Source organism: Pezoporus flaviventris, unplaced genomic scaffold (genome assembly GCF_033815535.1).
Source record: "Pezoporus flaviventris isolate CSIRO_AGI_PZ_B2104156 unplaced genomic scaffold, CSIRO_AGI_Pfla_v1 ptg000036l, whole genome shotgun sequence".
Lineage (NCBI taxonomy): Eukaryota > Metazoa > Chordata > Aves > Psittaciformes > Psittacidae > Pezoporus > Pezoporus flaviventris.
In genome coordinates this window covers 38767035-38781827 of record NW_026892584.1, presented here as the reverse complement: position 1 = coordinate 38781827, position 14793 = coordinate 38767035, and the positions used below count along the sequence as shown (strand labels likewise).

The following is a 14793-nucleotide window of genomic DNA, read 5'->3' as shown; positions in this document are numbered from 1 at the left end:
TCACATAAAATGACACAGTCCTGAGTCTTTCATGATCAAGAGCCCACAGGACTTGTGTAAGAATGAAAACATAAGGAAGGTGTTAAGTGCTGACTGCACGACACAAGGCACACATCCGAGCCCTATGTTGGTGTTGCCAGGCTGGCTGCCAGCCTGACACACCACGCCCCAGCACAGCCTCTCCTGGACCCCAGCCACCGTGTTTCTTCCACAAATGAAAAGCTGATCTCAACACTGCACTGCTTCTTTTTGGGCACCTTATTGCCCAGGAGTTGCTAGGTCCTGCGCTCCCCAGGCCTGGTGTCCCACACGGAAACGCGCCGCCAAGCCTTTTCCCTGTCTCTGCTTCCTAGAGATGTGCAGTTCCCAGGCTCTATCAGCAGAGGTCTTCTCTCGCACGCTGCAAGCAGAAAGAGCTGTACCTGACCTCTGCCACAAACCCACCCTGTCGTTTCTCTCGCTAAGATCGATAGCTAAACCCTAGAACATTTGCCAGGCTTTTTTGGATATGGGCTAAAGGTTTCAACAACAGTAAACCAACTCTGAAATTACCTTACTGAAGCACTGGGTAATAAGGCTTCTTGTAATTTTCTTCCATGGTTTCTAGGGAAAGTTTGCCTTGAATATATTTGGTCCAGCCTTAACTGCATAGATTTCTTCCTTCTGCAAAGGCTTTATTTCACGGTCTGTACAGTAAGGCAAGCTTAACTGTAAGCAACACTTCTATTTTCACTCCTTACATAACATTTTAGACAGATCTCCCTGTTAATTTTTTTTACTTGTCTCATTCTGAGTCTGCAATTAGAAAAAAAAAATAATAATCTATCTTACTTACATGCCAAGAGCAGCTTTTTTAACAGGAAAAAAGGCCAGAAATATAGAAGGTATATTATGTAGAAAAAAAAGAATGTCTTAATTTGCAAAATAAATTTCCCAAATTTCAATTTAATTCAATAGATGGGAAATGAAAAACCACAATTTCACTGTGGAAGGATCAATCCTAAACTAGTTTTATGTTTAGGATATGCAGTCCATCAAATGCAGGCAATTTCTGGAAAGCTATTCTAGGCATCTGAGAAAATTATTCCAGGTGTAAAGGGGGCAGTTTTGATAACAGTCTTAGATGGCTGATTCTACTAGTTTCATTTACGCTCTGACACTTTAAACCAAATAAATAGAAATCTTTACTTTAATACATACCCTGGCTCTTACTTGATAGTTATGGGCTGAACACATGCAACAGCATCAGCTGCACTGCTAAAATTTCAATTGTAAACACATGTACTAAGAATTTCCTAAGCATACTATCCCCTACCTTAGCTTGGCATTTATTAGCAAAAGTTGATGACGGAAAACAACTTGACACACAGATTTTCCACCTTAGACCTGGGGGAAATTCTAGATTTATCTGGAGGACAGACTTGGAAAACCCCAGCCTGACAGCCCAGGAAAGAAATATGAGTAAGACATCTTCAAGTTGTTACAGCTGCTGCAGAGCAGAAGTGCAAGGTGCTCCCCAAAATAAGGGTGAGGCATTGCCAGTCCTGTCTGCACTTGGGCAGAAGCAGTTTATACATGTCCCCCACACTAAAGGAAAAAGGAGAAGTTCTAAAATTTAGTGCTAAAGAAGTGCTAAAAAGAGAAGTTCCTACACTCTTAGGAAGTCAGTTTAAATTCCAGTGGAACTAAATAAAGCCTGACATTGGCACAAGGCTGCTTAAGGAGTGTGCAAGGAGTAAAGTACGAGAAGGGGACAAATTATATTCTGACCTAAAAATATATTCTTCTAACATTTGTTTAAAGGTCTCTAAACCCCTGTTAAACAGACAGATGTGCAGGGTAGTTACTGTAACTTAATTTTCTTGCCTGCTTATAAGATGTTCAAAAAAAGCTAGGCCTAAAATTAGGTCTGTTCTCTTATAGAAGGCATCAGCATAATTAAAGCTGAAAATCCTCCAGTGCAGAAGCAGTGCATCTACTGGCATAGCTTATTCCAGCCCAGTGGAGCAAAAGAGGCTTTCCCAGAACCATGTGCCCTGTAGCAGTCAGACAATACCTATGTAAAAGGCTTTTACTGCCTCTAAATGAAAAATAATATTATTTTTTTGAGATATATATATATATTCTTATTAATGTAGTTAAGCTGCTCACACTTTAAATGTACGTGACACCTAGACACCTAAATTTGGGGTCTGAGTTACATATGGTCTGAAGAATCAGTGATTTCTATTGGTTAAATGAAGACCTGGATGAGGCCTTTCAGCCAGGTGGCAGGGAGAGGCAGCATCCCCCCACCTCTGGGTGAGCAGGAGCTCTCCTCTGGCCTTTGTGACAGCTTTGCTGTCCCATAGTAAATCTTACAAATCTCAAGTGAAATATTATTATCCGCTGACCCATTCAATAGTCATATGTAAATCCCTACGAAACCTTAGTCCTGGGATACTGCTGCACCAGGTATTTCTATTGCTGCCACAGAAATCTGACCTGAATCAGCAAAGCTGCCATGAGATGGGCCTCATAATTTCATTGTGGAGATTCCTGCCCACCTCCCCTTTGATGTCAAGAAGAACACTCTTAGCAGCTAGGTAAAAGGACATGTGTGATAATGGCACCAAGTCTAATGTAAGTGTAAAGGTGAAGGGCATGACTTTATACTTTCATTTACTATTTTTGTTTAGAAAAAAACACTCATGAAAGGAACAGCATATGTTATAGGAAACAGCTACACACAAAATGGGCCTAAGCTATTACTCAGCGTGCAGTCCATCAGATGCTCTTTGGGCAATATGACTGTCAACCACCAGCAGATGATCCAGAACAGGAAAAGGCTAGGCTTTCTTAATATGCCTGAGAAACACACACTCTACAAATCTCTTTTAAATGTGTTTTGTCTTTAACTCTGAACATTGCTTGCTTTTGAGCAAAGAGTTTGCCTAGAGCTTCAGTTCACCTCACCCTTTAAAAGCCAGTACAGAATCATCAGCAATAATTGCAGACACTTAGAATCAGATAAAAATAGATACAAGTAAAAAGAACAGCTTATTGCTGAGCAAGGCCTGCACGTTCATCCAATCTACAAAGTAGAACTCTACCGTAATTGATGAACTCACCTTCTCTGTGCTTCCATCTCATCTGGAGATGGCCCATTCTGGACCTGGCGCTGGGCAGCTGGACCTACAGAAAAAATGAGAGAATGCTATTAGGAAAGCAAATGTGGCTGACTTTTCCAAAAAATAGTGCCACTCAATGGCTTCTCCATCTTACTGTGAGAGAAAAACCTCAAGAATTATTGTCCTCTTCTTGATTTTTTTAAATTCATTTTTTCCTATTACACAAATCATAGCCTCCTACAAATCTTCAGTCCCACTGGGAGAATCCAATGCCTAAATGTGTGAGTAGATTTGTCCACTGTTCAGAAACCTGGCATCATCGAAGCTGTAGACTATATACTAACCCCTTGGAGACAGTGAAGACCCATAGTGTTGCAAAAAATATCCTATGGAACGACAGTCCATCGCACTGGGGTGCGTCTCTAGGTTCTGCAGGGTTCAGATCTAGTTCAGATCCCTGGTTTATTCTGTGCTTGCACAGTGATTCAGCCACAATGCTGAGTTTATGAGCATACATGCTAGCTAGTGCTGCTTTGATGCTGAGCTAGTGATGGACACCCATCACCAGCTACCTGGTGACGCTACCTGATGGAAGGTGCAAGGAAATACAAAATTAAACATGCCTTGTACAAAGGTGGCTTTTCTTTTTTACAATGCTGTCAGTCTTCTGCTTCTGCAAGATCCACATCAAGGTGAGCTTTCACTGGTATTCACCAACAAAACCCAAGTATGCATGTTGCCCTTTAATTCACATCTCCTCTGTTGACTCTGATCATTTAATCTCTATTCTTGGACATTTAATCAAGTGTACTGACACTACATGCTATTTTCAGAAATATTTATTCTGAAAATAACAATAATTCTTGGTAACATAAGCTACAGTGGTCCTGCATTTGGTGGAAGGAGGATTGTTCCACTGATTTGAAGAGGGGTTTCAAGTGGGACTAAAGAGAGGAGACTTCTAGTAAATGCAACAGCAATATTCCTGATAAACAGCACTGAGAAACAGGTCACTTATATGCTTGAAACTATTATGTCTATCTTATTCCTTTCATTTTCAAATGTAAAGTTTCATCCTTTTAAAACTTATCCAACAAGAATTAAACACAAACCCAAATATGTCACTCACAAATTGTTAAGGATATTTTTCTCCAGTTTCTTTACATGTTTCTGCCAGGCAGAATGTCATCTGGAAACTAATTTAGAAAGTATGACTGTGTGAAAACTGGCAAGATGGCAGAAATGCATCGCAGTCAGAAATTCCAGAGCTGACTGATCCTGATGAAATTGTGCATATTTTTGAAATGTATTTAAGGACTAACATTTGCAGAAAGGGAACACAGCATTTTCTGGAAGTAGGGCCCATGTATTCCAGTTTTGGGTATCCCAAAAATGGAGCCAGTGACAACCACTGAGTCAAATGCTCTGACATTTAAAAATACCTTTGGATTGGGCATGAAGTGAAGACATTTCACTTCTTTTATGTCTCATGACTGACAACTTAATATCATTTACCACAGGCCTTCAGCAAACTGTTTAGACAGAAATGCCACATTTTGTAAAGATCACATGAAACAGTGAAGCGGGGGGGATTAGCTTTTTTGGAAGCAAGCCTCAGGAAAGAAAATTTGCAGGTGTTTGGGAAGCACAGAGCAGGAAGCTCGCATGTTTAAGGTGTAACCAGGATGTCATGTTACTGTGTAAATGCTTGTACTGTGCATCTTCACCACTGAAGTGAAAGAAGGCCAGAGCTACCCCTGAGCAGCAGTTAACAGTGTGAATGTAAACAACTTGTGACTTCAGTAGAAAGACCGGTAAGGAATTGATCCAGACTCTACACAGTTATTAGTATCACTGTTTTGGATCCTGGCTCTGGTGTGTGCAGGTAACATGCACGTTCACAAGCACATAACTGTGAGATACTTCAATAAACAGACTTCCAGGTGAAGGATGTTCAAGGTTTAAGTCAGTTACATTTTCCTCACTGGGCAACAAATTCCACCATGAAAAGCCTTACCATGCTCATCGCTGCGTATGATTTAATCACAAATGATTTCCTTTGTATAAAGACTCAGAGTATCATACAGAAGATGGCACCTTGATGGAAAGAGGGCTAAAATTAGGTGCCCGTGTGAAAGGCCAGAGGATGACACAGCAGAAACAACAATTATTCCCTGGCTATAAATCATGTCAAAGTGTATAGGACGCTCTAATGATGCCATCTTAATCCAGTACTTTGACATGAGTCTTCTCTTGGGGCCAAACGCTCAAAAAAATAAGGCAGTATGGCCAGTTTGACTAATACTAGACACACAGAAGGAATCAAACACCAGACTATCAATACCACACAAAAAAAATCCAACTTCTTTTTCCTGTGGGCACTGTCATGAATTGGATATATAAGATGAAAATCATACAAACCCAACCAAAAGAAAAGGAAAGAAGCTACTTAAGGCCTGACTCAGTAAATAGACATTTGAAAAATCTTTGTATAAGTGGTGACAAATTTGCAGGTATTTTTATTTGCACTTTAATTTAAAAAGCCAGACATCTTTTCAGATGCACAGGGTACATGAATGTATGACCCCCAAAGCACCTTAATTCTTTCACCAACATCTTGAGCATGTGTGAGAGACTGAACTAAAATCAGACTCCACTGTCCCTTGTCTCAAAGATTGGTACAAGAAGCTGAGTTCCACTATCTTGAACATGGGTGTGAGAAGCTGAGATGGGACTCCACTGTCCATTGTCTGACAGATGGATGTGAGCAGCTGAGATGGGACTCCATTATCTCAAGGACTTGTGTGAGAATTGTTGCCCATTATCTCCAGGATTGACGCAGACATGTGCAGTTGAAGAGCTGGAAGCAAGACCAGCGAAACTGGTCCACCAGGAATGGGCAGCACATGACATTAAGAACAGAAGTACTCCCACCAACACATAACAAAAGGGAAAAAGGTCATCTCCATGCGGGACAGGCTCCACTGATGGCGACTATGGACCCTGGGGGACTCCCACCAGTGAAGACAATGACTACAGACCCTTGGCAAAACGCTGGATCCTCGGTGGTAACTATCTTTCTGCACTCTGAATGCTTGCTTAATTTCTATCTTTTTTCTGATCTGTCCTATCACAATTTTTTTTTATAATAATTTCCTTTTTTATAATAATTGTCTTTTTATAACAAACAAACTGATTGATTGTGGTGCTTGACCTCATTTGGATCTTAATTTCACTCTGGGAATCATGAACGCAATAGGTCTGACACTGGGTTTTTTCTGACCCTGACATGTAACAAGATTTCTGAGTAATGACTAATTCCTCTTTTACAAGTTTGGATATCTTACTCAATCAACACACTGCAGTAAACCATCATTCATTTATTTAAATCTTTTCCAAACTCATTTTACTTCTATTTCACTAGTGACCAGTAGTGAGAAGTAAACTGCATTCACTGCATATACCCCATCCTATTTTAAATGTCCTCTTCTGCACATTAGTTTTGTTTAACAAAATTTTCTTCTCCAAGTGCTTTAGCAGTGAAGTACCTTAACAAAGTCAGGAGGCAGAAAAAGGCAAGCATGAACAGAAAAGGAGGACTGAAGCTGTAACAGGTAGCTTATCCTCTCTCCTGAGTAAAACAAGAAGCTGTGGGGTAAAAGTTGGTAAGATAATGCTACCTGAGGAAAAGCCTGGACCAGCTGCTGAGGTCAATCTCAGCCTGTGGGAACAGGGATACCTGTTTGCATTGACTGAAAGTGGTTGGAAAAGTTTGAGGCAAGTTGCATGTGGACACCAGGGTGTTAAGGGCAGTCACACTCCAGTGGGCTTACAGCTCTTCTTGCCACCACGGAGGAAACACACCAGTTCTGTTTGGCACTGGTTGTTTTATATGAGTTACTCATGACTATAAGCAGTAATTCCTTCTGGTATCCTGCTTGTGATCTTTTTCAAACAAAGCATTTTTATACAGTAATATGAAGTCTTCATTTGCAAACCCTAAAGTAAAAGGTTGGATGTTTTCTGTTTTGGCCTGCCCTGATTTTGCCTGAGAGTGGGCAATAGATCTAAAAGTCCAACCCAAGCTTTTGGGTCTGTTCATTGCCAGAAACATAAATTCTACTGTATTTTTCTCCCATTCTAATCCTGACTTCTCAGCAGACCCAGGCAAAACACCATCTGATGTGAATTCTGAAAACTTCAGTCTCTGTAATGGTGAAGCTTCTTGTTTCTCTCATCCTTGAACTTGCTCTTAGCCTGCTCAGCCAAAGCTCATACCCGTACTGAAAGGCAGGGTTTATTTTTATGCTTGGTTCCCTATGCGTATTCTCTGCAGTGCATATACAGCAGACACCTGTTTGACTGAGGGTTTTTTAAACACAAGTGGATTTCTAGGTTTAACTCCTCTCCACGTTTTTAGATATTTCCCAGACCTGAGCAGACATGAAGTGTAAGTACTCTTGGTGTTGGCATCCTTGCTTAGAGATGCTTCTCCATGTGCCCTGTGAGATGCTTCTGACCCTGACAGCTTTTGAGATCATTCTCAAAGAGAAAAGTGCTTCTCAGCACCATAACCAGGAGAGTCTATTTTGCTACTGACCAGTTTGCAGCTTCACAGCTGTTGCAATCTACATTTTAGCAACTAATTAATGCAGGAGATATGCTGTGAATGTCTGTGTTTCCTCATTTCCTTGATTGGTAATAATTAACCACGTTTTTATGTAAGCATCTTGTGATTCAGCTCAAGGCAAACTTGGGAGCACACAGTTTCCATGTTTGCTCTTCCTCCTCCTGCTCCTCCACATCAGCACTGGCTCTGCCTGTCCCCAGCTTGTCCTTAAAGACAGTGATGGGGAACTCCTGGCACAAGGCACTGCTTCACAGTGGGAGTGATGGTTTCCATATGCCGGTGGCCAGTCCTGCACTACTGCAACCTACTACTGCTTAGAGATGTCTGGACTCACGGCTAGTCACAAAACAGGATCAAAGCTGTCACTGAGGGAGAACCCATGCTCCGGTTTCCACTCTGTTATAGTTGTGGCAGGAAGGCACAAGAAGACAGGAACAATGTCATCATTTTTCTCCTGCTGGGAGAGCCCCAAGCAGTATTTCTTTTTCTTCTTTTACTTATGCTACGACAGCGAACACCCCTGATTGTATGTACTCAAGAAAACGGCAAAGGTAGGCCCATTTCCATTAGGAACCAGGATTTTCTGCTTCTTCAATACAGAAGGTCCATTCTAACCCATTTACAAATGTTTTATTCATTATAGACACTGGATGCAGACCAAGGTAGGGTTTCTGCAACCCCTATAGCCTCCATGGTGCTTATGGATCAGTGTGATGAATGTGGTGGGCTAAGGAAAGGGTCCCGAGTCAGAGCCAAGTAAGAAATATATCTGAGTTTTAAATTCATGAGATGGAAAATTTTTGTTCTGCATATGAGCAGAACAGGATGATTTTGTGTGAATAAAAAAAAATACCCAGAGCAGACCACAGGAGGAAAAGAAGCGAGAGACAGACAGACAGACAGCTCTCCCTCATTGCTTGATGGTTTCAGCAGGTACTTGGATTGTGGAAGATTCAGGTTCAGGCACCAGGTCCAACCCATTGTCGTTTGTATCCCAGGGATGTGACAGAAGAAAAAAATGGTGCGTGAAAAGCATTTCTGACCAATTCTAATCCCAGTGTCCTCTTTCAGGTATGGCCTGGGCCATGGTTCCTCGTGTCAGGGCACTGGGGAGGAGCCCTGGACAGGCTGCAGCCAGCTCCTGGGGCCAACCTGCAAACCCACGCCAGGACTCAGCTGGGTGGTGCATTTTGCTGTCTTCACCATAACCTCTCCCCTTCACCTCCACAAACTTGGGGGTGTTCCTTGGTCCCAGCAGTGCTGCTGCCTGATCTCCTCAACCATCCCACAGCACCCCGCAGCCTTGCGATGTGGGTGTGTGGTCAAGTGGGCTCTGGCTGGAGGGGAGAAGTTATGTGCCTCTCCTTCACCACTGCTTCCCTCCATCCACAGCCTGGCTGTAATTTTAGCTCTCTTGCTGTTGTTGTTGGGCAATCACACTGCTTCTGCCAACACTGCCAGCACCTTAAATATCTGCCTCTGTGCTGAGGACCTCAACCTGCTCTTGTCCCCTTCAGTCTGCCCTGATGGGGCCTGCACAAGCCAGAGACATCCTGGCACAGCCACATGCCACAGTCAGTGCCCACTGAAGGAGCCAGCACAGGAACCAGGTGCATCACGGCTGTGCTGGTGACACTGCACTCTGATTCATTAGTAGAGATAATTATCCTGGACAAAGCACCGACCTAATTAGCCTAGATAAGCATGCAGATACGCCTACTCTACTTCTGGGGCCCAAGCTAGTACAACCAGGCTATGTGGACCTAAATGTCTATGGTGAGTTAAACGGCTTGGAAGAGGAATCACCCTGCTCACTGTGCCCCATCACTGCAGCTGAGCAGAGCCACAGGCCCCTCACGTCTGCTGCCACAGCATTTCCATGCTGGGGGGGTTTAGACTCTTACATGTCCTGCAGAGCGACTACAGGATCCTGCTGGATCATCCGATTCACGATTCACGGTAAGCAAAACCACCCTGGCAGAGAGAGAGGGAGCACACCCACTGAAGGGAGGGTCTGGGTGCAGTGCCACAAAGCCTGCTTTCAGTCAGTGTTTGCCTCAATCCTATTAAACATTAACTTGAACTAGAAAGAGCTTCAGAGAGAGTTATTCACAGGCTGGGTGCCTCCATAACATTTGTAACAGAGTACATTAAATACCTTCTATAACATCATTTACACATGGACCAAACCTTTCCTCTGAGAACTGCAAAGAACTTTATCAGTCTTAATTAAGCTTCACCAGAAGGCAGAAGTGGCTCAATTACACCATGTCTGCACAAGTAAAATTTGGTTGCATCAATTTACCTACAGGTGAAATTTGCTACTGACACAGTTAAACCTATGCAAAAGGTCACCTTAGGCACTCTTATTCTGATGCAGACTAAATTTGGTTTGACCTATGGCAAGAAGAGTGCGGTGAAATAAGCATTTCCAGCTCTGTGCCAGAAAACTTCTCCACCTCCCTCCCTTGTCCCTTGGTGACTGACAGTGCTGCAAGTTTGTGTCAGTGCAAAGTAAACCACATCCTCTTAAAACCAACCCCTGCAGTGTTTTTTATAACCTCATTTTACTTTATACTACACTAGACAAGGAGCTGTGCGCATCCAGGAACCAACTCTCAGCTGAACTGTAGAAACCCCCATCTTAGAAGCTCTTACAAGCACCATTCCCAAGGTTGCTTTATTTTGTTCTTTCACCTTTTACCTGTAAGATTACATTAATCTAACATGAAACAGGCCCTCCTTAAACTGCAATAAAGGTGTGAGCATAGGGGGGCTGTATGAATTTTGTTCACTCAAACTAAAAACTGATATAACATTCACCACTGAAACTTTCTGATGTAGATAAGATTTAAGGACAGTGACAGCTGGAAAAACAAGCCTGGTATTTAACATGGGAGTGCCCTACCCTATCATTAGTTCAAGTACATAGGTACAGGTGTGTGCATTGTGCACAGTCCCTTTTTTATCTTTCTAACGAAAACCAACAAATGGAATTGCAGGGGTCCCTACGTCCACAGGCACACAGCTGTGCATGTGCACTGAGATGCAGAGAGGAGTTACTGAACAGAAAGGTCATGCAAAGATCCAGTGCTGCAAGATGATTAGAAATAGTCTTCAATTCACCAGAAGTGCTACTGAACACATGAACATGAAACCAGCATGCCTTTGACTGAACTGCTAAAGCTGTTAATTCAGTTATTTTGCATAAAATATGATGGCTATTGTTTGATCCTGGCTGTTTTATCCATCATGGCACTGGCACAACATTTGATGATTTTTCGTGCTGGTGTCCTGGTTGAGCTGGAGGAGAAAAACTTATTTCTTTTAATTCTGAATGCAATAAAAATGAGACGATGCTAAAGCAGCTTCTGCAGTAAACGACTGATTTCTGAGAGCAGGGATCATATTTAATATGCAAAGGACATGGCTCTGCTGCATTTATCTCAGCATCAGTGCCTCAGCTCAGGAGCACAGCTTGGTTTACTTCTCGCATGAAAGACAGCACAACCAGCTTTAAAAGAAATTAAAAAATACATATAGGTCACTGTGCAAAAAGGAAGCCTTCCACAATGAGGTGGATCCAGGGCTACCAGGGGTCAGAATGCAACCTGACGTGGGAGGCCTGCATCCCCACAGTTAGGGCATGCAACAGGGGTAAGGTGTCCATGTGTCTGGTCTGGACTCCCTGTGTTTTATCCAGTGACTGATTAACATAAAATATATGAATTGCAGGAGGGCTGGGAATTATTTTCCTCTCAGCAACTCAGCCCTAACAGGAAGAAAAAACCGCACAGTGATACAGAATAGCATGAACTTGTTGGGGTGGGAGGAGGTGGGAAATTAAATGTGCAGTTCCCTCTGGGCAGGGGAAGTGGCTGAACCTTGGTCCCCCACTTCCCAGCAAAGTGCTTCAAGCACAAGACCCTTCAGAGTGGCAGCAAAGCAGAAGGTGATGTCTACACTGCTAACTGGATAGGGCCCCAGTGCTGCAGAGCCCAGTGAACGTGCTGGGACAGGACCAGACCCTGTGCAGTGCCGGCTTTCCAAGAAACTGAGAGAATGGCCAGTAAGATGAGCACAGGAAACCTGTGTAGGGTAGGCGAAGGTGGAACTGGAGCATCCGGGGGGATTCTGTTTGCTGCACTGAGCTCTGAGCAAGAAAGAACTAATTCAGGAACTGCTCAGTTATGCACTAATGTAATAGAGGCAGATAAGGCAGCCACCTGCCATGCAGCACTGAGGGGGGACTATCAGCACCTCCCTCCTTTGCAGGGGCTGACACTGGGGCTCTGCTGCACTTACAGCCTTGTTTCCACAGGCAGTTTCATGATAAGTAAGCATCCTCTTTAGCTGATGACCAATTGCTTTTGTTCTGGGAACTGCCTCTGGCTCTGAGAAAAACAGTATATGCATGGAATGCTATGGGAATAGTTCTTTTTTATTTAATATTTCTTAAGGGAAAAAAGCTATTGATGAATTTCTAAGGCTGTGATTCCAATGTAGCTGGCTTTATAAACACATACAGGAAAATGTCGACCAGTGCCATTAAGTGAAAAAAAATATTCCATACAATTCAGGACCGTAAGACTAGCTAAAAAAAAAAAAAAGTATTAAACAAACCCCACAGTTACTAGTATTAAATAAACAAGCCCACAAGCACCTCAGTTCTTTTCTGTTCCACACCTTTTTTCATTGTTTTTTAGAATGTGCATCAAGCCTACTTCCCTGCACACTCACGTTTGAAACTTTTCAATAAAAGTTAAGATTAACTCATAATCTTGTGCCTTTAGGCAGTAATGGAGCTTCAAGAAAAATGGCAAATATCATCAGACTCTTGTTAAAATTGAAGCACTGGCTATACTGAGAAGCTTTCACCTCCCCACCACTGCATGGGGATCTGGTTAATGCCAGAGCCAAGGCAGTAGACGCTCTGAAGAAGCCGAGGGTGTAAATTAATACGCAGCATCTAAAATATAGCTTATATTGCAAAGATATTTTCCTGAATTTGGTTTTAATGAGGACATGAATTGTTTCACTCCAGTTGACAGTTTGCCAGGTGCTGTCCCAACAGAGAAGTGACCACTGGCCATGCTGGCCTTGTGCTCTGCAGCAAGAGAATTACTGAGCTAAGAAAGCACTTTCCCATTGACACCTCAAGCCCAGTGCAACTGTTCCACAAAATATAAACTGAGTATCTTCCTTTAGTTAAGTCTGACCATGTGTGTATTTGCATGAATACATGCATATACCTGTTAATACCCACTTCACGCTTACATCAAATAAAAAACAGGAATTCAAGCCTTTTTGGAGACAAAGTGAATCCCTTAAAATCTCTGAAGCTACAGGGAAACAGGACACGTAAAGAAGTTCAATCAGCTATTTATATACTTAGCTGGTCAAACATCATCTCCAGTTTTGCTTAACAATAAGACTTTTGACATATTAAATCAGAAAAATATAGCTACATAGCATAGCCTGTAGCAGCACCTGAGATGCCTAGAGCACCACGGCTCAACTCCACAGAATCTTGCGAGTTTTTAAACGTCTCCTTCCTTTTCCACTCTCCGGTGAGACAGTAAACTCCTCAGGCGGTCTTCTCCACGTCATGGAGAACAACAGGGTCCCAAATGTGCACCAAAGCAACACGCACATGTACATAGAAAACACCACATTATAACCATTAACTAGATGCAAATTGGGTGTTTAAGATCCATTTTACAGAGATTTAAACCCACCAGTGCTGTAAGATAACTACGATGGGCACCTGTACCTGGACAGAGTGCTGGAAGGCAGAGTACTTTTCTACAAAACATAACTAAATGGAGATATATTTGAGGATTTATGAAAAAAAAAACAACCCACCAACAAACCCAAATAAAAACCCAAAACCAAACCCATGAAAAATCATCATTAGAAATGGGCAGTACTCCTTGACAATAAACTCACAAGTCTAATAAATTCAATGGATAAACAATAACCACAAAAAAAAATCAAATACAGCAGCTGATCCCATTCACACTTACACCAAAAGCCAAGCTCTCTGCTTAAGGGAAGTAGAAGTCCCTGTAATCAGGAAGGTCCATAGTAAACCTACCCATTTTCCTTCAACCTGATCCCTCAACCCTACACAACCCTGCAAATCCTCATTTCCTGAAAAGCTAACAGTGCTTGGATCTCTCAGGCAGGTCATTGTGGAGAAAAAGACACAGGTAAATATCCAGGTATCTATAGCAGCTATAAAATGCTGCCCTTGTTCATAACAAGTTTTTTTAAACCAGTATCTATTCTGTGAGTACAGATGCTATTCATTAGCAAATAAAGACAGAAGCAATCCAACACACTGATTCAAAAGTCATCATCCCACATTTTTTTCTGTAATGACTTTCCCTGATTTAACAGCCCTGACTAATGCTGGTGCCATCTGAACCTAACGGGTCATTTCATAGAATCATAGTGAGCATCCTACTGCCCGCCTGCTGGAATTAAAAGCAAGCAAAAGACAATCCATCAATGAGCTACAGCTGCAAGCGATTTCCCAGCACAGCTGGATAGCACACATTACATGCAAAGCACCCTGGTGCAAGCATCCCTTCCCACTTCCCAGGACAGCTCCCACCAGAACATGGCATGCAAGGGATGGGGCATGCAAGGCAGCAGGGAGGTTCCGTAACCTACAAGACATGCGGCACAGAATGATGCAGTCACAGTGGCAGAGGCAGAAGCAGTGCCAAATCCATTCCCTGCTGACCATAGTATGGCAGCAGCTACCTCAGCACACTCCTCCCTGCACCTTCTTCATGCCCAGCACTTACCAACCACCCCACTACAGACCAGGTTTCATCAGGTGTAATCTATCCACTGCTGCAGCAGCAAAGTGGGCCCAGCCACTTAAATATTTAATTGGATCCTCTGCCTCACCTATCACAACGCTTCAGGGTGTCTGAAGCCAAACTTCATTGTCTGGACTTTCACATAATACCGGGCAAGTCATAAAGAAATTACATTTTCTGCCTCCTGCTCCAATCAGACCACCATATGTTCGCCTACATG

At 42.7% G+C, this 14793-nt stretch overlaps 1 protein-coding gene across 1 annotated transcript in view; it reads right to left on the bottom strand.

Annotated features, from left to right (window-relative positions):
- Positions 1-14793, bottom strand: part of EVL (Enah/Vasp-like) — a 126017-nt gene that overhangs the window by 16808 nt on the left and 94416 nt on the right. The window contains exon 5 of the mRNA XM_061464018.1: positions 3111-3174. Coding sequence (XP_061320002.1) covers positions 3111-3174 — 64 coding nt within the window. The remainder of the gene's footprint in view (positions 1-3110; positions 3175-14793) is intronic.